The sequence below is a fragment of the Symphodus melops genome (assembly GCF_947650265.1).
Source record: "Symphodus melops genome assembly, chromosome: 9".
Classification (NCBI taxonomy): Eukaryota; Metazoa; Chordata; class Actinopteri; order Labriformes; family Labridae; genus Symphodus; species Symphodus melops.
In genome coordinates this window covers 25656354-25681435 of record NC_136699.1, presented here as the reverse complement: position 1 = coordinate 25681435, position 25082 = coordinate 25656354, and the positions used below count along the sequence as shown (strand labels likewise).

General features: G+C 43.7%; 4 protein-coding genes across 8 annotated transcripts; 3 read left to right on the top strand and 1 right to left on the bottom strand.

Annotated features, from left to right (window-relative positions):
- The first annotated feature begins 452 nt into the window (after positions 1–452).
- Positions 453–6741, top strand: spdl1 (spindle apparatus coiled-coil protein 1). 2 transcript variants are annotated; one of them, XM_079352701.1, is made up of 14 exons: positions 453–549; positions 1240–1401; positions 1523–1699; positions 1848–2042; positions 2129–2278; positions 3095–3193; positions 3266–3376; positions 3458–3598; positions 4539–4645; positions 4804–4924; positions 5061–5127; positions 5198–5392; positions 5541–5616; positions 6581–6741. In XM_079352701.1, exons 2-14 carry the CDS (start codon positions 1240–1242, stop codon positions 6702–6704), a joined length of 1725 nt encoding a protein of 574 aa, XP_079208827.1. In that variant the 5' UTR covers positions 453–549; the 3' UTR covers positions 6705–6741. The 2 variants fall into 2 exon arrangements, with proteins under 2 accessions (XP_079208827.1, XP_079208828.1); XM_079352702.1 differs by lacking the exons at positions 5541–5616; positions 6581–6741 and adding an exon at positions 5465–5495 and having other exon boundaries at positions 5198–5416.
- Positions 6742–7534: 793 nt separating this feature from the next.
- mgst2 (microsomal glutathione S-transferase 2) lies at positions 7535–9936 on the bottom strand. The gene is made up of 4 exons (XM_079352735.1): positions 9810–9936; positions 9403–9502; positions 7914–8066; positions 7535–7794 (listed from the first exon to the last, which is right to left on the bottom strand). The coding sequence occupies exons 1-4, from the start codon at positions 9868–9870 to the stop codon at positions 7683–7685; spliced, it is 426 nt and encodes a 141-aa protein (XP_079208861.1). The 5' UTR covers positions 9871–9936; the 3' UTR covers positions 7535–7682.
- A 2411-nt stretch (positions 9937–12347) lies between these two features.
- Positions 12348–19684, top strand: setd7 (SET domain containing 7, histone lysine methyltransferase). 2 transcript variants are annotated; one of them, XM_079352721.1, is made up of 8 exons: positions 12348–12487; positions 13359–13488; positions 13937–14138; positions 15312–15501; positions 16460–16541; positions 16646–16763; positions 17817–17974; positions 18948–19684. In XM_079352721.1, exons 1-8 carry the CDS (start codon positions 12448–12450, stop codon positions 19138–19140), a joined length of 1113 nt encoding a protein of 370 aa, XP_079208847.1. In that variant the 5' UTR covers positions 12348–12447; the 3' UTR covers positions 19141–19684. The 2 variants fall into 2 exon arrangements, 1 of the variants encoding a protein (XP_079208847.1); XR_013779874.1 differs by lacking the exons at positions 16460–16541; positions 18948–19684 and having other exon boundaries at positions 17817–17955.
- Positions 19685–20708: 1024 nt separating this feature from the next.
- On the top strand, positions 20709–24873 carry LOC306829621 (uncharacterized protein). 3 transcript variants are annotated; one of them, XM_079352732.1, is made up of 6 exons: positions 20717–21204; positions 21444–21503; positions 22311–22442; positions 23312–23458; positions 23778–23835; positions 24736–24873. In XM_079352732.1, exons 1-6 carry the CDS (start codon positions 21040–21042, stop codon positions 24840–24842), a joined length of 669 nt encoding a protein of 222 aa, XP_079208858.1. In that variant the 5' UTR covers positions 20717–21039; the 3' UTR covers positions 24843–24873. The 3 variants fall into 3 exon arrangements, with proteins under 3 accessions (XP_079208859.1, XP_079208858.1, XP_079208857.1); XM_079352731.1 differs by having other exon boundaries at positions 20718–21204; positions 24733–24873; XM_079352733.1 differs by lacking the exon at positions 22311–22442 and having other exon boundaries at positions 20709–21204; positions 24733–24873.
- Positions 24874–25082: the final 209 nt, after the last annotated feature.

Genomic DNA, 25082 nt, shown 5'->3' with positions numbered 1-25082 from the left:
TTTCCACGTTAATTAAAGACCAGTGTTTCCCCTCTTACAGTTGAATTAAAAACAGGAGATTAATATCGGTATGTCTGCTCTGTTTGTCTACAGTAGTGACATTAAAATGAAAAACTGTTTTTATAGAAATTGTATTTTTCAATATTGTTCTGAATTGTATTTTCACTTTAATTTTAGTGCAAAAGATACAGATACCTCCTGTTAATTAGTCTGCTTCAAAGCTGGTTCATCACTGAGTTCATCTCTGGTTGTCATTCTTATCACACAAGGATGAATTAAAGATTCAGAATCTCGGATTAATAAAGTATATCAAATTAAATAAAAATATAAGACATGATGCTGCACAAGCTTGTACAGTAGGAGGCGATCTGCTTAAAAAAAACGAGAAAAGAAGAAGAAGAAGATGGTGCTACGTCATTGGCTGAACTTTTCTCCAACCTGGCCAATCAGGACTGATTCTCGTTTGGGCACCAAGCTGTGGTATCGCGGTAGTTCGCGAGAGTTGGATTCAAACAGCGGCGGTTTGACAAACAACTGATCATTGAGAAGGTAAATGAATTGATTAGTCCTTTACTTTATTATCTAAGCTTTGTCATTTTGTATCACAATAAGGACCACATTAAAGAGATAAAACAATAGAGCTGTTAAGTTGTTTTTTTCTCATTATGGTAACGTATTTAACGACGTTTCGTCTGATTTAAGCAGTTTGGAAGGTAACCAGGCGCCATTTTGGCTCAAAATGTATAATAAAGAAGACTAAAGTCACTCACACACACACATGTACATGTTAAACACACTCGAGCTTGTCTAGGTCCTTCAATACAAATGATAATATGAAGAAATAAATCAAAACAAAATGATAAATAAATAACACAAACAGGATATGATATTTTAAACAACGTTCACGTTTAATTAGAAACTGACACATTAAATACCTTCGTATATTTTTAAAAAATATTTTCTTTTTTCTTCAGCTCAGACCTCATTAATTGCACTTTAAGACACAGTTATTTAATTTCTATATTTTAAATTGACACGAGTGTTGACATGATGACGGGTGTGATGTGTTGGTGTTGCAGTATTCTGTGTTTGTTTTGTGCGTTTGTACTCTTGTAATAAATGTCTCAGCTCTGACACAACTATAAATTTTTTTCAGCCTTAAAATGTTTTATCCATGGAGTTTAAATATAACCGGTCAGAGTGAATTGAACGGGACCCTCCCCTCTTTTCTCTTTCCAGATGGGAGCTGAAGAAGAGGTGGCGCGTCTGAGGAGCCGGCTGGAGGAGAAAGAGGAGCAGCTCCATCAGGCTGCTCAGGCTGGTCTGACTCTCCTCAACCAGCAGATCGAGCTGCAGAGCAGACTGGACGAACAGAGAGTGGAGATGACCAACGAGCGCGAGGTACAACACACACCGTATGCACGCCCGGAAAGAACCGCTCACCTCTACATTAATGGACCGTATTCTTCTGGCGTACGTTTTGATGTTGTTCGCTGGTCTGCTTGTGATGTGTGTGTGAAAGGCCCTCGAGCAGGACAAGTACTCCCTGCAGAAGGAGGTGGCGCTGAAGAGTCGGATGCTGGAGTCTCTGCAGTCAGATTACGACTGTGTGAGGAACCAGCAGAGGCAGCAGCTGGAGGAGCAGCAGGAACATCTGGAGCGGAGCCACAGCGCAGCTCTGAATGAGCTCAACAACAAGGTACGAGAAACAAAAAAATCCTCTTTTCATGTCTGCTTCAGATGTCTTTTCACCGTTTATTTATTCTTTTATTACCGTGAAACAAAGACGTGTTAGTGCGAGACAGCCTCCAGTTAGCTTTAAAGTTTGAGTCACGTTCGTCTCTCAGGTGCTGAGGCTGCAGTCGGCTCTGGAGGAATCGCAGCTGAGCGAGAAGCAGCTGAAGCACAAACTGGAGGTTCAGACGGAGACGCTGAACAACAAGATGGAGGAGCTGCGGGCTCTGAACGAGCACACGCAGAGCTCCATGACGTCCGAGATGATGGAGGTGCAGATGAAGATCATGGATCTGGAGACGGTGAAGGTGACGCTCTTGAACCTTGTGTGAGCCGTGTGTGCGGTTGGGTTCGTGTCGATGAATCGGTCTAATGTCGTGTTTCAATGTGGCAGGTGGAGTTGGAGCAGACGCTGCAGGAGTGTCAGTACAGGGAGCAGCAGCTGGAGCTGACGAACAGCAGCCTGCACAAACAGCTGCAGCGAATCACGGAGGAGAAAGAGGAGAGAGAGAGAGAGGCTGTTTCCTGGTTTAATTCTTTGGAGGTAACCATAGCAACGGGTGTGCAGAGAATATGTCTGCGATGAGTCGATTTAAACGACTTCTTTCAACCCCGATGTGGACGGGAACGGTAACGTTTAACTCTGTTAAACACGCTGGTTTTCTTTGTTTTGAAAGTCTTCGCTCGTTCTCGTCGGTTTTAGATCTCAGGTCGTTTTTAACGCTGTCACACTTTTCGGGGTGTTTTCTACACGTGTCAACTCAAAGAAGCTGAACTTTTCACTCTGACTCGTGCAGACTTTCTCCTGCACGGCCTCGTCGTGTTAATCTGCACGCCGTCTGAAGATTCTGCTTCCATGCAGGGAAATCCATAATCGATTAGAAACACAATGGACGGGCCCACTTCCTGTTCCGGGGTCACTGCACACAGTTTAATCCAGTTTAAAAACAGGAGAGCAGCTACAGTTTAAATTCACCTGATTGTTTGTATTGATGGGTAAATAAATGAACCGTGTGTATAGATCCAAGAAGCGTCTCAATGCATGGAGAACGGTTGGATAATGGGATCGGAAGGTGACTGATGATTCCCACCTCGAGCCTGATGGAGCGCTCACACACTCTGGATATTTCTGGGATGCAGACACTCGGGCTTTACAGACGGCCTTCCACCGTGTGGTGTGAGCGATCAGATCAGGAGGATTTCATCGGTGTGAAAAATCAAATGATGCTGCTGTAAAGTTTCACGTGTTGCACCAGGACAGAAACAGAAACGAGAATGTAGCTGCATGTCACTGACCTGTAGTGGATTCAAACACTGTGTGCCACTGTGTGCTCATGTCGTCTTCCTCCACGTCTGTCAGAAATCTCGTGAGACCAACAGGGACCTCCAGATCCAGTTGGACCAGGTTCTTCAGCAGGCGCAGGATCCCAACAGCAAAGGAAACTCCCTGTTTGCTGAGGTAGACTGGAAACGCAGCTTTTCTTCACCTCTACACTCACTGACTTAAAGACGTCAAATGTCTGTGTTGCAGTTGGAGGATAAGCGAGCCGACATGGAGAGGAAGCTGATCAGTACCAAGGTCCAGTATCAGTCTCTGCAGAAACAGTACGCCTTCAGCAAGCAGCAGCTGCAGCGCATGAAGGTAAACAGCATTCTGAAGGCTCTGTAGACGTCCCTCTGTCGTTTGAGTGATAACACTGTGCGCGTGCACGCGTCTTCTCAGGTCCAGATCGCCACCCTGATGCAGCTGCAGGGCTCCCGAGCTGACCCGGCTCAGCTGGAGAGGCTCCAGTCGATGCTGTCGGAGAAAAACGGAGAGATCCAGAATCTGATGACCAAGCTGCAGAGACTGGAGAAGGTGGAGGTAAGACTTTAACAACAGAACACGTCGGAGCACTTCCTGTTTGAGTCACTTCCCACTGTGGCTGCAAAGCCGTGCAACGTTTCCACAATCTTTTCCACGGGAAGCTAAGCTGGGGAATTTGATGTGTTGATTCAGTAGTCTTAGTCCAGGGTTCTAGAAATGATCTGTGCATGTGATGGAGGAGTGCACAGTGCATGTAGGGGGCGTGGCCTCAGTGCATGTGATGGAGGAGGGCACAGTGCGTGTAGGGGGCGTGGCCTCAGTGCATGTGATGGAGGAGGGCACAGTGCATGTAGGGGGCGTGGCCTCAGTGCATGTGATGGAGGAGGGCACAGTGCATGTAGGGGGCGTGGCCTCAGTGCATGTGATGGAGGAGGGCACAGTGCATGTAGGGGGCGTGGCCTCAGTGCATGTGATGGAGGAGGGCACAGTGCATGTAGGGGGCGTGGCCTCAGTGCATGTGATGGAGGAGGGCACAGTGCATGTAGGGGGCGTGGCCTCAGTGCATGTGATGGAAAAGCAGAGATATTATTTTTATTATTACATGAAATCTGTTTATTGTTTTGTTTTTTAAATAAAGATCATGGTGGGAAAAAAATATATTTGTTCCTCAAACTATACTAAAGTTCTCCGTTCAGGGCCAACCTTCAGTTTAATACATTTCTGATTTTTACTCCTCTTCATTCCCAACTTTGAAACTTCCCAGAATGTTGCAACCCTCGTTCCCACAGCTGGATATCTGACTCATCAATAAAAAGGTTTCAGATTGGTTCAGACCACGTGGGGTTACCGAGCGTGAGGTCAGGGGTCTCGTGGTGTTTGAGTGTTCACTCAGTCAGGTGGTGTGTGTGTGTGTGTGTGTGTGTGTGTGTGTGTGTGTGTGTGTGTGTGTGTGTGTGTGTGTGTGTGTGTGTGTGTGTGTGTGTGTGTGTGTGTGTAGATGATGTTGAAGTCTCAGCCCGCTAACCCAGCTCCAGCACAAAGCGCCGACGGCCAAGATGAGACGTACTACACCGACCTGCTCCAAATGAAGCTCAACAACACAGTGTGAGTTTCCTCTCTCTCTCTCTTCCTCCATCGATGACATCACCACACGTGACCCTTACGTGTTCATCTGAGACGTTCAGTCGTGTCTAAATGTGTCTTCTCGTCTGGTGTTCGTTTCATGTCTGAATCTCCGGCGGCGTGCGCGCGCGCGTGTTCAGGAAGGATGCGGAGCGTCTGGGAGACGAACTGTCCCTGCAGAGGATGAAGTCTTTGTCTGAGAGTCAGAGAGCTCTGGAGCTGGAGAGGAAACTCTTCTCCTCTGAGCGGCTGCTCAAACAGGTAACCAGGTTCAGAGCTGCTGCTAACATTAGCTTAGCTCATATCACCCTGACAGATGTTCCCTTCTTAAATCTTTGTTTGAGTACAAAAGACATGAAAACAATTCGACTACTTGTTTCTCGTCGTCCTGCTGCAGACTCAGAGCGACAAGATCAAACTGCAGCTGCGAGTGGAGGAGCTGCAGCACAAATATGAACCTAAAGGTGAGAACAGTGACGTTTCACGATGACGTGACGACTCGCCTGCTGTAACGCCCCAAACGTGTTCCCTCAGACTCCAAGAAGAACCCCGTCCGAAAGACGAAGAGAGAGAAGCTCCCGGTCGATGTCACGTCGCCCTCGGAGGAAACGAGCCTGCAGAAAGTGGAGCAGGTCGTTCGTGCGGCGGTGGAAGTGACGAAGAGTGCGGACCCTGAAGAGGACTCGTCTTCTCCAGCTGAGAGCTCCAAACAAGGCGTGGACGCCGGAGGTCAGTGGCTTCTCACACTCGTATGTAAGACTGAAGCACGTCACACTAACTCTCCCTCCTGATCGTTGAAAGGAGATTGGGCTGGTTCTGGATGGATCCTGGATTGGGTCAAGCTGCTCTGATGTGTTTTCTCCTCTTTGTGCTGCAGACTCTCACGCTGAGCCGCGGCCTGCCAAGTGTGTGAAGATCAGCGGAGAAGAGCCTGTTGTCATTCCTAACCCCAGGTCTGTGTGTGTGTGTGTGTGTGTGTTCACTCTGCTGTCTGTGATGTCACCAACACAGCTTTCATCCATATCACTTCAAACCAGTTTGACAATTTATTTTGTTTAAAAAAAAAAAAAGTGTGAATCCACTGAACCTGTGGTCAGTGACGTGGAGGCTGATAGTCCAGATAAGATAATCCTTCATTCATCTCATGAGCGGAGACATTTACAGTGTTACAGCAGCAAAGCAGAAGAGAATCACACAGTGCAACAAAATGTTAAATAGATAAAAATATAAGTGTAGGGAAAAAAGATAATTAAAGAGCCAGTAAAAATAAGCATCAAAGAAGGAAGAGTTGAAGTGACTCAAAGATGTCCGTCTGTATAAACACTATGAACACTGTCCTGTATATAAGGATGGACATCTTATTACACAATGTGTCAAATTTAAAAAATACAAATAAGATCAGGTGACATCTTCTAACTTTATTATTGCACGGAGGCCCTCACTGTCTCCAACCCCTCACTGTCTCCTCCCCTCACTGTCTCCTCCCCTCACTGTCTCCTCCCCTCACTGTCTCCTCCCCTCACTGTCTCCTCCCCTCACTGTCTCCTCCCCTCACTGTCTCCTCCCCTCATGTCCACCCAGCATGTTTCTTCTTCTCTATCTTTTTCTGTTTGGCCGCTCAGAGCGCTTCTGAACCTCTCAGTGTTTGTAAGTGTTCAGGTTAAATACTCGGATCCTACGGACGGCGTCTTTACGTCCCCACATTCTGTTTGTGTCTGATCAGGTAAAAAAACAAAAACTACCTCGGATATAAAACATGCAGTGAAAAAAGGAGTCGGTCGCAGCGAGCGCGAGGTGGACACGGGGTCTTGGACATTTTCCAGTCAAGTAGCACACACACACACTGATCATATGATACATGATTGATTGATTAGTGTGTGTGTGTGTGTGTGTGTGTGTTTGTGGTCCCGCCCTCAGCTCTCCTGTGACTGAAGAGAACCAGCAGCAGAACAAGAGAGAGGAGAGAAGAAAGAAGAGAACGGTGGAGATGATCCATGTGGGCTCAAACAGCAGCATGGAGAACCAGTGTGCTCAGCAGTAACAGCACATGGAGCCGTCACTATACACATATATATACATATACACATACACACAGTGAAGTGTTTTAAAATAATTTGTATCTTTATCATTAAAATATTTCAAGTTATGACCTCGTCACTTTAGTTCATCATTAACCCTTAGATGGACGGACCATCACTGTTTGTGAACATGAACGTTCAGTTTATAGAGGCCGACCTCAGCACGTATTCATTCATGAATAATGTCACTATCTTCTTTAAAATCATGTTTGACGACTTCTTGTGATCTTTAATTTGTCTCCTTTGGTCTTTAGCCTTTGTCTGAGCTCAGGGGTCCCCAGTAGTGGCCTTCGAGGGGCCACATATCTTGGTCTTTCTCTGATGAGGGGCCGGGGTCTGTATGTCCAAGAAAATAACACGCCACATTCTGTGTGTGAAAAACTCACTAATACTTATTAGAAATAGTTCACAGATGAACATTTTATTTTAAAGCCAAACTTTTATTGGCCTATGGTTTTAAAACCAAAAAAAGAATTTATAACATTTTTGATTTTTAAAATACATTTTGGGAATTTTTCTGACGGCCGAACCAAATGTGGAGTCGGGTCATATCTGGCCCCCGGGCCGTAGTTTGGGGACCACTGTCTTAGTTGTTTGTATTTTATTGTTTTTATAAATAAAACTTATAACATCCTTTGTGTTTTTCAAACGTCCTACCAGCAGGTGGCAGCAATTTCAACTATTGGCCAGTAAAATTGTTCAAAATAGACGAAGTTAACAATGAGGTGAACCCACCCTCAGGTGTCCATCAACATGTAGACTGGTTTACATTCAGCAACAGAAATACAGCAGATAGAGCAACAACAAAAGTTTTTTAATCAGGAAATAATGGAATTTCAAACATTGGATGAAATGTGATTAATTGTAGAAATTTATTGATTCATTGAGACTTCAAATATTCAGAGGTATCCTGCTCTCCCCTCTGTTGAAACGCCTCTGAGTCAGTACAGGTGGATGTGAAAGTATTTGTGTAATATTCCTCGGATTATCCCAATAAAAGCCAGCAGAGACAGAGAGCCGAGGACGGCCAGGTTCAGGAAAAATCCAGGTAACCTGCAGAAACCAGAAGGCACCAAGTCAACCTTTTCACATAATCTTCAAATAATAATAAAAACAGATTTCATGAGGAATTTGATGAAACAATCATGTTGTAAGTCTGGTGTGTAATCCACCTTTTCTTGCTGGAGTTGACGTATCCGTTGAAATAAACCTGTCGGGCGATCATGTAGACCAGACCTCCTGCAGCTGCAGTCGCCTCGTTGAAGAACAGCCCGCAGGTCCACAGAGTGACCACGAAGAGAGGGTAGAACTCCACACAGTTCTGACTGCACACACACACACACACACACACACACACACATTTCTCACACACACACACACACACACACACACACACACACACACACACACACACACATTTCACAAGCTTAACTTAAAGTGACACAATTTCTTTTAATAGGCAAACACTTAAGTATAAACTGAAACTGCAGTTCCTCCAGTGTCCACTAGGGTCTGTCTCCTGCAGTGAGTCAGTCTCCATAGAGCTCTATGTTAAAATGTCCAACTTTACAGCAGATGTAAACACGTTTACAGCCTGCTATGAAAGAATTGTATTCTTTACAGCTTGGTTTTTTTTTCATGACAACTATAAGCATTTGTTTTATTTAGGGGGCGTGGCCTCTTTGAGTGACAGGTGGGAGCTGTCCACTGGTATCACCACCTCAGCAGTCACCGAACTTAACCTTTTTTTTTTTTTTTTTTTTTAAAAACAACCTTATAACAATCACATTATTTAAACTTGTTTGGACTGTTAGCTGACATGTGCACGTTTCTCTCCTTGATTTTAAAGACGGGGTCGGCCATTTTTTCACTTTTTAAGATTTTGGTTGAACTCGTCTTTCGGTCCTGACAGAAACTAATGATTGATGTGCTCTGAAAAAGGAAGAAAGCAGCAGTTGTTGACCTTTAAAAACTGTGACTAATATCTGCCATGTGATGATCCAATCACAAGCCTCCCTGTCTCCCTGATAGCACGAGTCCACATTCAAAGTGTGAGCTGAGCTCGCCTGTGATGATATCTGCTCACTGGTGCTTCTTTGTCCTGATGTGTTTTACACAGAAGGCTTCTTCAACTAAACTAAATAATTACATCTGTAGTCCGATCACGGTCCACTAACACTTTCCTTTTTGTATCTAACTTTGTAATCTTGTCATTTTAACTCATCTTGACACTTTATTCTTTTGTTGACTCTTTTAGTATAGCTGCTCTGTGTGCCTTTGAATCGCCCCCGGGGACAAAGAAAGTTTTTGGAATTGAATGAAATAAATGAAATAAAAGAAAAGACATCCCTGTTTTAAACCCCTTTCTTCAAAAAAATAAAAAATACAATCCAATTTATGAAATGTATTTAAATCCTCCAAGACTAATAAACGTGTTCAAAAAAAAGAAAAAAGAAAAAGGATTTTGACACAAGTGATTTATATCAATCTGAATGTCGGCGTGAAGTCAAATGACCTGAGTGTTTGACCCGACTGCTGCTTGTTGAGATAATACTGTGACCTGACAGATGCAGATATATTTGTCAGTGAGTAAATAACACATGTTAATTACATATAACAGAACACATGAAATGTCTTTGGCTCTGAGTGTTGTTCTCTCACTGGGCTCTGAAAGTCCTCTCAAACTCTGGAGGTCCAGTCACAGCCGGAGGGAGGATTTTATGGGCCATCCTGGACAGACCAACCCGCCGGGCCAGGTAACCTGCAGGGTGACAGAAACAAGCCACGCCCTCGTGACACTCTTTCATGACCTTTACAGGTTTTTCAGGCTGTTGGAAGCCGGCATGTGAACAGACGACACGTTTAACTCTCAAAGCTTTAACATGTAAAGATCTTCTTGTTGCACTGACTCGGAGCTTGAATACAAAAAGGTTTTTGTTTCTCTCCTGCTTAAAGTCGGACCTGGAGACTTCCCCTCAGGTAAACAAGGGTGTGAGAAAAGCAGGTAGTGTGTCTCTAACTACTCTGAACAGTGAGATCAAATACACATGGAGACATTCACTGCTCACCCATTTGCAGGGCCGACAGGAGAGTCACTGCAGCCAACAGGAGAGGAGAGTCGGATCCCATCGCTCTGCTGAAAACTAAAAACACAATGCACAGTCTTCATGTAGCACCAAGTGAACTTTACATAACCAGGAGGAGGGACTTCCTGGGTGGGGGTGGAGCTTTAGCTTCAGGACCTCCCACAACAAGCTCTGTCATGTTAACAAAGCTCTGCCCTGAAAGAGACCTGAGATAGACCCTCACACTGTTCATTAGCTTCCTGTCCCCTCTCACTCTCTCTCTCTCTCTCTCTCTCTCTCTCTCTCTCTCTCTCTCTCTCTCTCTGACAGGCTGAGGGAGATAGTATATGGTTAACTTTTAAAACCTTGAATAAAGCAGGAAACAGAGCGCTCTGTTATCCATAAACTCACCTGACATTGTGAACTCTGGCCGTGCAAAGTCATTAAAAAAAAATCCCAGAATTTCTCAGGAAGACGAACATTTAACATTTAAATCCCTGCTGAAGAACTCAACATTTAATACTTCATGAAATGAACACTTACGTCTTTCTGAGTCTATATATTTGTATTTGTAATTGTCACAATGAATATCCAGTGTTTAGTGAAGGAATGGGAGTGATTTAATTTTAATAGGAATTTTAGGCGGCGTGCCATTCCCACCGTGTGTCCGGGTCATAACGGTGGTGGCTCTGGAGTCTTTTGGAGCCCCAGGAAAGAAAGAATTAGGGGCCCTACAATCTGCATGTATCCCCATCATGTCCCTGTGCTTATTCCTCCGATATACTTCCCCTCGTTGTAAGATGCTGAAAGTGATTGTGTGTTTCACAGGGAGCAAATGGAGTATTGTGAGGACGGGTGTTATTACTGTGCGTGTCAGGACTCTGGCTGCTGAGTCAGTTGGAGTCATGCAAACAGGATTATACTTTCTAGTCTTACAGCACGTTTACACACAGCTACACATCCACACACTGCTGTGTGATGACGCAGCAGGAGCCACTTGGGGTTAGGTGTCTTGCCCAAGGACACGTCGGACATGTTGCTGCAGGATCTGAATGCATGGACAAAATTGTCTTTTTGGTTATCGATGAGGAGAGTTTTGATTTGTTCTTTAAATGGTCTCGCTCATGTTTTGTGTTACTCGTCTCTGTGTTTCAGATCCTCCTCTCGTGTGTTAAGCCCCGCCCTGATTACCTGCACCTGTCTGAACTGCAGATTGGACTTCATGGACATTGTTTTGAGGTGTAGACGGATGTATGTTCTTTTTGACATGTGTTTATCATGATCAAAAATAGCAAAAAATAAATACTTTGTTCCTTACTCTTTGCTTAATTTGATCAGATTGTGCGTCGGTCACAAGTCCTGTTGTGTGAGGAATAAATAACTCACTGTGTCTCAAAATAGCTTTTTGAAATTCGTTCTGTTTAGGCAAATTATGAAAAATCATCTTTTACAGTGTGGAAGCCTGAGAGTCTATTGACCCACAACATGTGAAATAAACCCATCCAGTCCTTTGTGGTCTGCATGAGTTTTACCACACACAGAAAAAGGCTCTGTTTCAAATGTTTGTGACATCACAAGTTGGATGGTCTCTGTAAATCTTTTTCTTTGTTCTTTTGCACATACATCACCTGGAGCGTTTAGCACGTCTTCCTCTTCCTGGTGTATTTGGTCATTCTGGTCAAATGGATTAAGACTTTTCTGCAGCACACGAAGCAGAACTTGACGTGTTTAGATGTGCTGAATAAAAAAACAGAAAACTTTACACAACTTGGAATCACAAAATGAGTCTTTTAAAATGTTAAAATTAGTTTAAAATTAGAGTAAAAACGACTCTGATTCTGATTTTAAACTCTTTTGAAGAACATATGCATTTGTCACTTCCATGAGGCGCTGCTTGTCAACAGGCAATGCAGGCAACTGTTTGCCTCAACAGACCTGAGAGGAATTTGAACAAAAAGTCTTTGTGCCTGACTTTTTTTTCTTTCTTTAAACGGACAGAAATCATTAAACCTTAAAATGTCCTCCATGTTCTTGTTTTAAACAGAACATTTAATTTTGTTCCCGTATTGTTTCAGGACATTCACATGAATGTGAACTCGAGGAAAGGTTGAATTTGACCTTCTGGGCCACTGTAGTTTTGGCACAGGATATTTAAAGTTGCCTAAAACACATGAAACAAGAGACTTATTATTGTTATTGATTATTTGAGTTATTTGTAGTCATATTCAGACACGTGATGCTTCATTTTTTTTGTTTGTGTTGCATGATATCTTGAAAATAACTCCATACCTCATACTTAGTTATTTAAAGTTAGTAGGCTAATAGTTTAAAAAAAACGGTATTCCTCATAACCCACCAAGCCACGCATCATAAGATGGATCTAAGATAAGCCTGATACCTCATCTCTCAAAGAGATCTAATGGGTTTGACATCTGTTGTGTGGTCTGCGCATGTCTCCATGCACAGAGAGCTCGCAGCAGTGTGCGTGTGCGTGTGTGTGTGTGTGTGTGTGTGTGTGTGTGTGTGTGTGTGTGTGTGTGTGTGTGTGTGTGTGAGAGAGCTGGTCAGCTGTCACATCCTCACGCGCTGTGGATGACGGGAGGAGCCGAGGTGAGCCGCGCGCTCTGCAGCCTCGTGCAGCATGGATAGCGATGATGAAAACCTAGAAGAGGTCGTGGAAGGTAAAAAAAAAAAACAATCTTTGTGTTCTTTTTTTTTGTCGTTATGTAGGCTGTGGTTTTTGGTGGAGGTGTGTTTTTCTGCCTCACTTTAAATCCCTAATAAAGCCGGTGAGTCAGAAGGCCTCGCGCGGGGGCTCGAGAGCGCCGCGGACTTTCTTTCAGGAGGAAATCCGCGTGACAAGCGAGTTAGGGGGGCTCGAGGAAGACCGGAGTCCCGCTGACAGTGTGGCTGAAGGATAAAGTAAACCGGAGCACAAATAAAAAGAACAAGAACAGATACGTGTTAGTTTATCCAGGTCCTGTTGCACGTGCGTCCGGTTTCTGATGATGCAGCTCATGTAGAGGTGTGGCGCGTGCTGTTACTTTGTATCTTTGATCGAACTGAGTGGACCGACTCTTTCAATGACAATGGTCCGTGTCGTTCATGTTCCCAGATATTTATTAATGAAGACTGTGTGACTCTGGGGTTTAATTTGTGAATGAAAGCTCAACTTGAAATGTTGTTGTCGGCACCCAGGGCCGTTCTGGTCTCTGACATCAGGGTGGGCTCTGGTCTCTGACACCAGGGTGGGCTCGGGCTCCTGCAGGGTAACTTGAGAGGTGTGAAGCAAAGACTCGAGCCACAACAAGACTTGAGACCAAGGAGTCTAATTTTTAAACCAGGGCTGTCAGCATTAACTCGTTAATAGTGATGAATTAAGGTCTGACAGTAAAACATTATTCATTTGTCTTTAATCACATCATAAACCTTCACAATGTGTCAGAAAACAACACTGCTGCCTCTTTAAATGTCTTATTTCAATTTAAAAAACTGACAGCTCAGCTGATGACTGTTATTCCTGTGCGTGTGCGTGTGTGTGTGTGTGTTCAGGCCCTCTGGACGAGGACGATCAGCCTCACGGCTTCTGCACAGTAACATTCTCGTCCAGCGATCGTTTCGAAGGACACTTCGTCCACGGAGAGAAGAATGGAAAGGGCAAGTTCTTCTTCTTTGATGGAAGGTACGGCCAAGAAAACACAGAAATATAACCTTTGTCCACGTCGTGCCTGAAACGTGTTCGTCACTCTGCTGCACGCTGAACGAGCTGCTGACTGACATCACTTGAAGCAGCGAAGGTGGAAATCAATGATCGTTGTTGTTTACACTTTATTTTTTTAAACTCGAGGTCCGGACCTCGCTGGTATGATGGCCTCGTTCTCGATTCTGTTATCACAGCAGGTGAGCTTCAGGTGGAGAGGGCTCGTTAGTAAGTTCTGAGCCGTGAGCTATTTGGAGCCAATCTTTGTAAAGTTAGATTTTAAACACCCCCGTGTCGCTGGAATGGTACGATCCTTCGTTGGCTCAGACGTTTGAATCGTTGAGTAGTCGTCGTGGTCACCTGGTCTTTAAATCCACTCACAGCTCTTCGTCTAACGGTACAGGACACACGTGTGTGTGTTTGTCCACAGCACGCTGGAGGGTTTCTACGTGGATGATGCTCTGCAAGGTCAGGGGGTGTACACGTATGAAGAAGGCGGCGTCCTCCACGGGACTTACGTGGACGGCGATCTCAACGGGCCGGCTCAGGAGTTCAACGGAGACGGCCGCCTGGTGTTCAAGGGCCAGTACAAAGACAACGTTCGCTGTGGAGAGTGTCACGTCTACTACCCTGTGAGTTCGCCCACAGCTTCACACGAGCGGCGAGGGGAAACACACCGAGGCATTCTTTTAATCGTATTTCCCGTCATCGATATATAACGTCAGCACAGGCGGCGAGCGAACCACGAAGCAGCATGTAGTCTAATCTGTACTCCCCGTGCGGTCTGGTAGTGTAGCAGTACACACTGAATGCAGCACACTCAGAATATGTGGAAATAATCAATAAGTGTGAGAGGATAGTACTTAATCGTTTGTTCCAGGTTGTAAATCATTAAAGAATTCAGACAAATCATTATTTTTTTATTTTATAAGCAGGTTAAATACAAGAGGTTGTGAAAATGAGCTGAAGGAAGAAGGAAATATGAAATCACACACTGACAGTATGGTGTAGATCACAAGAGCCAAAACTAAAAGTTAGTCATATAAACATTCACCTGCAGTTAGACATGTAAGTTGTGTTGTCTGGCTGTCAACTTCAGTCTCTTGGAACAAAGAGCTTCTCAAACTGCATCAACACTGGTCTCCTTAACCTTCTCAACCCTGGCTTATTAAAACAGCCAGAAAACTCACTTTAACTGACATGTTCAGTTCAGCTTTTAAAGAAATCCCTTTTTTTTTTTTTTTTTTTGTCCACATTTGATACATCAGGCGTTTGATTTCAGAGGAATTGCTATGAAGAAAAATAACCAAAATGTATTTTTAGATGGCGTTTCAGCCATACATTAGATTAACTAAGTCGTGAGAATAGTGTGTTGGTATTGTGGTCGATTTTAATGGAGCTGACATCACAGACATGTAACACCTGACATACCTGCAGAATCTAATTCGATCCACGATTTAACTGTAATATAAAGAATGATTAAGTAGTGACGCACTGATTCAATACAGAAGATACTCAATTTGATCATGTTGATAAGAGAGAGGAACTTGTGTATCAATATGACAGAAATGGATAGTTACAGATTTGAAGTGCAAAGGTGAAGTTTAAACTGTTGAGATGTTAGTTTTTAGTACATGGTTCAACTTAGTATGATAATATAACCAGAGATCTATAATGCTGATCCACATTTTAAATGCATGAAGGCACAGGTAATGATGACATCATAAAGGAGAGACAAACGTGTAAACAAGATTTTGTTAACTGTGTCCTTTGTGCATGTTGGTCTGTACTGTGTGTGAGTCTAGGATGGAGGCTGTGTGTTCGGGGTGGTGAACGATGACGGCGACCTGACCGGTGAATCTGTAGCGTACATCTACCCCGACGGACTCACGGCTCTCTATGGAAGCTTTGTGGACGGCGAGCTGATTGAGGCTCGCTGCGCCAGCCTGACATCCAATCAGAGCGGAAGACCACGCTTTGAAATCACACCCGACAGTGAGTGGAGACGTCGTCAATCAAACTTTATTATGAAGCTGCTTTTTAATTGGCTTTAATGAAAAACAAACAAACACTGATGTAGAGCTGGCTAAACTATGAAGCTACAGTGTCCACCACATGCAGAGCTGGCTAAACACTGAAGCTACAGTGTCCACCACATGCAGAGCTGGCTAAACTATGAAGCTACAGTGTCCACCACATGCAGAGCTGGCTAAACACTGAAGCTACAGTGTCCACCACATGCAGAGCTGGCTAAACACTGAAGCTACAGTGTCCACCACATGCAGAGCTGGCTAAACTATGAAGCTACAGTGTCCACCACATGCAGAGCTGGCTAAACTCTGAAGCTACAGTGTCCACCACATGCAGAGTTGGCTAAACACTGAAGCTACAGTGTCCACCACATGTAGAGTTGGCTATACACTGAAGTTACAGTGTCTACCACATGCAGAGTTGGCTAAACTCTGAAGCTACAGTGTCTACCACATGCAGAGTTGGCTAAACACTGAAGCTATTGTGTCCCACCACATGCTGACATGCAGTACCCATTTTGAACACCAGGTGTCAGTTACTCTTCCAAATGAGTAACTGTAAAATCCAGGTTAAAAGATTCAATTTGACTGCCAATTTTGTTCAATCTAAAAAAAGATGGCTGTATAATGAAGACGCATGGCATAACCTACGTCACTGATTCATTCATTCATTGTGTTATAATCTGCAGGGATACAGATATAGGGTGCACAGCTTTTTTCAGTCTGTAGTTATTTTAAAGCTTTCATAATAATGATCTTTTGAATTGACTCCCTGGGACAAATCAAGTGTTTTGAATTGAATTGAAAATGACCACTTGGTATAAAAATGACTTGTATATGAAGTTGGGTCAGTCGGGCTTCAGTTGTACTTTATTTAACGAACGGGAGCTTTTGTGCTAACGTGACACTCTGTGTTTTTAAAGGTCCGGTTTACTCGTACGACAAGTCCACGCCCACTTGCATCGCCACCCACACTCTGCTTCCTGACCCTTTTGAGAGCAAAATGTACGTTTATACATCATGTTAGCCTGATCCATGACTTCAGCATCAGAAAAAATGTCCCATCTTCGCTTCATGCCGTCACTGTATCCTGTCTTCTTCTTCTTCAGGGTTTTTGTTGCCGACTCGATGATCAAAGGAGCAGGACAGGGTCTGTTTGCAAAGACCGACGCTGAGGCTGACGCCGTGATGGCTTTTTATAACGGAGTCCGAATCACACACTCTGAGGTATGACACAAGGAGTGTTATTATTAACAGAGCTGGCTAAACACTGAAGCTACAGTGTCCAGTGTTATTATTAACAGAGCTGGCTAAACACTGAAGCTACAGTGTCCAGTGTTATTATTCACAGAGCTGGCTAAACACTGAAGCTACAGTGTCCAGTGTTATTAACAGAGCTGGCTAAACACTGAAGCTACAGTGTCCAGTGTTATTAACAGAGCTGGCTAAACACTGAAGATACAGTGTCCAGTGTTATTATTAACAGAGCTGTCTAAACATTGAAGCTACAGTGTCCAGTGTTATTAACAGAGCTGGCTAAACACTGAAGCTACAGTGTCCAATGTTATTATTAACAGAGCTGGCTAAACACTGAAGCTACAGTGTCCAGTGTTATTATTCACAGAGCTGGCTAAACACTGAAGCTACAGTGTCCAGTGTTATTAACAGAGCTGGCTAAACACTGAAGCTACAGTGTCCAGTGTTATTAACAGAGCTGGCTAAACACTGAAGATACAGTGTCCAGTGTTATTATTAACAGAGCTGGCTAAACACTGAAGCTACAGTGTCCAGTGTTATTAACAGAGCTGGCTAAACACTGAAGCTACAGTGTCCAGTGTTATTAACAGAGCTGGCTAAACACTGAAGATACAGTGTCCAGTGTTATTATTAACAGAGCTGGCTAAACACTGAAGCTACAGTGTCCAGTGTTATTAACAGAGCTGGCTAAACACTGAAGCTACAGTGTCCAATGTTATTATTAACAGAGCTGGCTAAACACTGAAGCTACAGTGTCCAGTGTTATTAACAGAGCTGGCTAAACACTGAAGCTACAGTGTCCAATGTTATTATTAACAGAGCTGGCTAAACACTGAAGCTACAGTGTCCACCAGATGGCAGCCTACATGAGCGTCTTCTCTAGAGAGGAGGGGGGGCGGGGCTCTCCACGATGTTTTTAATTTAGACTGCAGTACCCCATTTTAAACACTGGGTGTCAGAGTTGCATACTGCTCCTTGAAGTCATTCATGAATGTGTTTGTATTCAACTGTTCGCCCCCTCAGGTGGACAGCAGGGACTGGGCGATGAACGGAAACACGATCTCGTTGGACGAGGACACGGTGATCGACGTGCCGCAGCCGTTCGACCACACGGAAAGATACTGTGCATCTCTGGGTCACAAAGCCAATCACTCCTTCACCCCCAACTGCAAATACGACCCGTGAGTACGAGGACGCGAAGACAAATAAGAAGATGAGATGATAAGAGAACTTTACAGATGAATGCAACGCTCGGGATCAGATATAATTATTGATACCAACACTCGGTTAACTGATCGAATCAAAGTCAGGCTGTCAGCTGTGACTGTAACCCTCAAAGCTTAGTGGACAAGTCAACATGAACGTTTCACTCCATTACTCTTCCTTTGAGCGGTTTTTATTTACTTGGCTCTGTAGCGAGTTCCTTCCTTCCTCCTAACTTTCTTCAGACCTGAAGTACCTGATTGTTTTTCAAAATAAGGGCGGGGTTTTTGAAAGGACTGAAAAACGGAACAAAACAGTTTTGAAATGGAAAAATTCTTTCACAGGTTAACACTTTAGAGACCTTTATATTACTAAACTGTCATTTTAATACCTTTTCAGTGTAGTCAACTTGGCTTTTAATCATGCAGTGTTTTGAGAGGAATAATGTTTATGATATTTACTTTTTTGTCCGCTTGGATAAAACTTAAAAGTGCTTCTTATGTAGTCGCTCCACAAGCAGCTGTAAGTTAGGGCTAAACGGTTCAATAAGCGCGCACACACACCCCCACACACACACACACACACACACACACCTTATCATCAGTGTTAACACTGAGGGGATTTCATGCAGGCATATCAACACATTTGATTATTAAAATTCTCCTAGTAGATTCCAATGAAACACTTATGATCTGCTTTTTTCGCTCCATTTTCTCTTTATTTAGATTCACACATCAACATGATCACATTCTGCATAGTTTGATAGAAATAAACAAATATGAACAGAATAGGGGATGTTTTAAATAGCAAGAAGATAAAAAAGAGAATAAATTTAGAAATTACAAGCATGCAGTTAAACAAAAGAAGGGCGTTTCAGAGCGATTTTCCACTTTCCCCAAACTTCCTTGAGTCTCGCTTTCTCAATTTATTTTTTGTTTCTGTATTGTGCAGGTTCGTCCACCCTCGTTTTGGGCCAATCAAGTGCATCCGAACGCTGCGGGCCGTGCAGAAAGACGAGGAGCTGTATGTCGCTTACGGTTACGATCACGAGGCCTCGGAGACAAATGGCCCCGAGGCCCCTGACTGGTACAAACTGCAGCTGAAGGACTTCCTGCAGACACAGGCAGCTCCCGGCGGCCATTAAGAAGAATACTGAAGGATGACTCTGGATGATGAAAAACAACTGAAGGACTCCCTTCAGCTGCTAGTACGAGCAACACGAGAACTATGCAACACAACACACTCCCTGTCTGATCCGACTTTGTTGTCTTCATCACACAAAGAATTGGAAATCAAGATTTCATGTTTGGTGCTCATGAATTAGGAATATGCTGAAATGCTGTTACGATTATTCTCACTCCAGTTTCCTGTTTGTCAAATCTTTTGCACAGAGCTCAATGTTTATATCATGTGTTTTAGTTTACACTTTACTTACTCAGCATCTCAATTCAAACTTTATTTATGACCTATTCACCCAACTGGAAGTATTAAAAGTTGAGTTACAGTAACGTATTCATTCAGTGTGAAGTTGGTGCATTTTCTGATGTGTTGTGATTCAAGCACTCGGGTAGAAAACAATGACTGTTACAAGAAAGCTGAGGATGGGATCGTTATCACTTTTCTAACCCTTTTTTTTCCTGTAATCAAAGACGACTAAATAAAGTCTGACATGAAGTAAATCAAAGCACAGAGTATTTGTGTTGTTTTGTTGTAACTGCTTTTATTTAGATATGGCAGCGGATCCTGTTTGTGTTGGGATTCAAAGATCACCTGAAATCTTTAAAGGTAAAGTCGAGGAAAAGGCAGAGCCAGTAGGAACAGTTATTACAGCTTATTAAGACATTCAAACTGGGACACTCTTTTATTGCTTGAACATTGACTAAAAGCTACATGGAAATTATAACGGTTGATGTATTGGAAAAGCTGATCATTGAAAACCTGAGCACGCTGGTATTTAGCAGGCCGGTCCTTTTGCATCAGTATGATCATAGTTTCTATTCTTTGCCTCTCAGTCTGTGTCAACAATATTTACCAGTTGTTGAATTTGATCCTCCTCCAGTCTCTCCTGCGTGCTGCCTGAGAAACACCCGCTATACCCAACAGAAACATGCTGAGTCATGGTACTCTTGAAGGTTACTTTGACCACGTGACTTATGTAAATATTTACTAATGAGCTAATTAGAGAATTGCTAAAAGCTGTCATTTACACAAATCCCAGATATGTGTGTCTTTAGATTGAACATGTTTAGCATTAAATCTGTGGTGTTGATACAAATGTGAAACCCTGTTTGTTTGTAAAGACTTCAATTTGAAACAAACCTAAAACAACTGAAAGTGATTCTTAAACCAGTTTATGTTGTTTCCCCACTAAATACTTTATAATTATTTATTATTATGATTTCCAGGTGTTCTAATTGTCTCAAATTGAGATTAAAAAAAACAAACAGCTAGTTGCTTCCTATACTGCATTATAAAATGAAGAAGAAATTACAACATTACTACATTGGAAAGAAGAGGGACATAACAGAGCCTATAAAGTCTGAACTAGTAAAAAACTAACTTTTTTCTTCAAATGCAAAATTCTTCTTATACCTGGTCATAATCCTCTTCCGTACAATTTAGTAGCATGCATCATGAATGGGAAGAAACACTAAAGAGAATCTAATGTTAAGTCTTAATCAATCCTCGCGCAACAACAGAAAGGGGCGGGGCCTGGCAGCCTGGGAGTCCAAACTCTGGGCACTAAAAACTCCCCGTTCACTCCCTTCCACCTGCTGCCGGTCAGCCAGGTTAATGGATAAACCTCCCACCTTCTGAACCAACAGTGAAACCAACCTCCAGCCCGGAAGATATATTCCACCAAGGAAACACAGACATACTGGGGCAGGTTGAAGAGTGGAGAAATAAAATCATTTAGGTTTCAGAAACCTTCACGCACCTGGACTCATGAAAAGCAGAACACATACCCCGGACTTTAAACTGAACTAGAGTTCCGTCCACCTCTGGCCGAGGACAGCAGATAGGACGGGGTGAACACCTGGACATGGACCGACACAGGTACTTCATTTTCAACCAGAGAAGCGTTCTGGTTCTCGGGATCCTCCAGGTAGCCTGTGCGGGTCTTTGCGTGGTGTGCGGGTTCATGGACGCTGTTTTCCGCAAGGACACTGCGCTGAGCAGGACCAGGACGCCTCTGTGGGGAGGACTGGTGAGATACCAATCCTTTTTTTTTTTTTTTTTTGTTTAATATCGAATCGATTCCGGGTTTGTTAAAGAGTCTAAATGTCCTGCACATTGAAGAATGGGTTTTGGTGTGAGTATAGAAGAGATAACGGGCCGGACTGGGACTGGACTCTGACTCTAGACTGGTTCTGCTGCTCAATGCTCCTTTATTGGCTCCAGATCACAGCGCTGTCACGTCATCAGGTCATTGTGACTTTCTTACAGGTCATGGCCCTTCCGGGGGTTCTGGCTCTGTTCGCCTCTCAAAGAAAAAACTCCGTACTGGTGAGTGTGTGTACTCTTTAACTCAAGGTCAGATAAGGTACAGCCAGAGCTTCACTATTCATAGGAAAAGAAGTCTGATCACAGTCACGTTGTAATATTAAAGGAGCAGTATATCAGGTGTGATTATGGACTGCAGTACCACTTTTAAACACTAAGCTTGTGCTATAGCTTCACTTCATTTTAAATGAAAGATAATGAAAACACTTCACCTCAGTTTCACATTTAAAGTCTCATCATCATCATCATCATCATCATCATCATCATCATCCGTCTGTCAATGTCACCATCCATTTGACTTTAACTCAAGAACAAGACCCGAGGCACTCCGTCACTTGAGGCAGGGACTCGCTCCCCATCCAGAGTGAGCAAGGTGCTGGTCCTAATCCTGACCGCTCCACACTCAGGTGCAAACCACATCACAGCCCGTCGGAGGTGAAGAAGCCAACAGAGCAGCATTGTCTGCAAAGAGCAGAGATGCAAATCTGAGCTGGCCAAACTGTAAACCCTCGTTCCCTCAGTGCGCCGTCACATCCTGAATCACTCACACAATCACAGACTTTTACTGGGCAGCTTGACTTTTTCTTACACAATTTCACCCTGTTTTAAAAAATGCCACTCCTGCATTTACATCATCTCTCCAGAAGCATTATTCAGTAGCTTATAAAAAAAGGTACTATAGGACAGAGCACCCCTGCTTTAGAAGTGATTCACATGTCCATGATGGTCGAGGATAAAGGCTGTAACAGGAGATGATGATGAATGAAAGTAGCGGGAATCATCCTGACAGCTGAACTCTCGTGTCCTCAGGTGAGTGTGATGGTGGTAGCAGCAGGACTCTCGGGTGCGGCTGCAGTCTTTATATCAGGTTACTCCTGTCTGACGCTCACCTACGGAGAGGAGGACGAGGAGGTCTTCCACCACCACCACAGTCCTGAAGTGGTAACTAACACACACACACACACACACACACGCAAAGATACGTCGACTAAGAACGCTCGCTGGTCGGCGAAACTTCTCATTAATGTTGGTTAGACGGTGCGTCTTCGATGTAATGCAGCCTCCTGCCGCTAGTCAGCGCTGTAGCTCCTGTTAATGGGACTGCTCTTCGCGTATACTGTCGTATCAACCGGAGCGATGATGAGTAACCACAATCCAGGAAGAATGTGTGTGTGATATTTGGTTCATGAGTTCAGCAGAAATCGAGTTTATCTTCTGTACATGTCTCAGCAGCTGTGTTGTTGTCAGAGCTGTGTTTACATGGACGAGACGGCGTATAGAGAACAGTCTGCTCTGCTCACTGCTGATGTCTTTAGATCCTGTTCATTCAGTCTCAATGAATGTGCAGCGTGTGCTAACATTAGCATGCTAACACAACAACAGCTCGAGCCGAGCACAGTTTTGTTTGTGGCTTGAGCTTAAAGGGGTTTAATTATTGGAGTAGTGAGAGTGGAGACGGGTCGGAGGTGAGCCGCCGGAGGATTCAGAGCAGCAGTTTGTTTTGGTTTGGTGCCGGTGATCAAGAGCGCCACCTACTGGATCCAAAAGTCGCACATTCTTCCTTTCAACCTTCGCTGCACACTTGTTTTACTGCACAACACGTGTAGTGTTTCTTACCTTGAGACTTGAGCCGACACACCATCAAGATCCCTCTGGTCCTCCATGTTGGACCATGCTGGTCACCCCACACTGGTCCAATATTTAAATATTAAAAACTAACCTCAGAGAGGCTTCCTAATGCAAAACACCAGGATGGGATTTGACCTTCATAGTTTATATTAGTATAATATTCTGTCTCTTTTCTGTCTCAGACGTTTGTGCTTCATCGGATGGTGAAGGGAGCCAACGCCACCATTCTTCTGACCTGCAGCGTCAGCCTGGCTCTCTCCTGTCTCATCGCGTACGTGGGCTGCCGTAGTGTTCCCAGCTGTGCCTGCTACGATGCCAGAACTGGACTGGTAGGGAAGGAATCACTAAAAAGATCCCAGTAGTGTGACGTAATGCAACACCACTTTTCTGCTGGTGCTCCGATACGTGTGCTGCAGGCAGTGCTGAGACAACAGTCAACTATGGAGCGACGCAGCCTGTTCTAACCTTTAACACCCTGTTTGTATAGTCCTCTCTGAGGCTGATTGTAGACTCCTCTAAACACCATCATCACAGAGATATCTCTGATCAGCTTACAGTCTCAGATGAAGTCATTCATCTTTAAATAATTAGCATTTTGTAGATGAAAGTTTACAGTAAAGATGTCACTTCCTGTTTCTTGTTTTGTAGGAGACACTGGTTCCTCAGTGTGACCCTCAGGACACTGAGATGGTTTGTACTTGGCAAGGTAAGAACTGATGTTTTAGTCTGGATTTTTTAGATCCCTGTGAACTTGGGACAATTCTTGGTCAGGTTTTGGGATTAAATGGCCGATAGATTCTAAAAAGCTACGCTACGTTTCTTTAGCCAGCAAACCTGAAACTTTCTGTGGCGGCCACAGAGTAATCTTCAGGATTATTTCCTCCGATCAAAGTCAGTCTCTAAAAGAATTATTTGTAAAAAGACACAGTCAGAAAGCATGGCTGTCATGTAGTGTCATATTTCTATGAGCATTAAGTGTATCAGAGTCAGCTGCTGTTTTTTCACTCCGTTTTAAAGAAGTTAAACTTTTTGAAGTGTTGTGATCAGAATTTGTTGCTTCTTTGGCACAACCAATTAAAAATCCCCCAAAAAAGGGCGGAGCTTACGATATTAACTTGTCTACAACGATGGCGGACGAGAAATTAAACTTAAGTCTTTCGGTTGAAAACAGTCACCAGGTTTAGAGCTGTTGATGCGAGGAAACGATTCATTTCATTTTCATTAAAAAAAAGAAAGAAAACTGCAGTTCACCAAGTGTCCACTTGAGGGATTTCCAATATCACGGCCGGTGTGAAAGGGCTTCCAAAAGAGCCAATCAGAAACCAATGAGTGACGTCACTGAGGTGGCTGAAGACGGCACTTTAATCCTTTTATTTGCATATCTGAAACCACATGCAGCCTCAAGAAATCCACAGGATAATTACATATATGCACAGATACTTAATGGTTAGTTAGTGTTAGACCCCAGAGTGTTCAATGACGAACGTAAAAGCAGAAAAATGACCCCACACAAGTTTTCTTTTTTATTTATTTGTATTTTTGGATTCAGCGTCTTTTTGCTCGGGTTAAGATGTAACTTAATGCAGTTCTTGTTTGTGTCCAGCAGGGGGTGATGACAGGCTCTTCAACTCTCCAGCTCAATCTAGTGACCAGACCAACACAGAGGAAGAGGAGGCTCCCTCCAAACTGCCTTCATACAGCAGACTGACCTGACATCGCGTCCTGTTCATCTCAGAGGGGGGGCGGGGGGGGGGATTGTTCTGGAACATCTTTCCTCAAAACTGTGTCAACACTTTTCATACGAGATGAACATTTTGTAAAGAGATGTTAGTGTGTGTGTGTGTGTGTGTGTGTGTGATTCTCTGCATGCTGTTTGAAACTGTTGTCGTCTTTTTATGTGTATTTAATAAAGACCTCCTCACTTAAGCTACTTGTTGTAATCAATCCAATTAA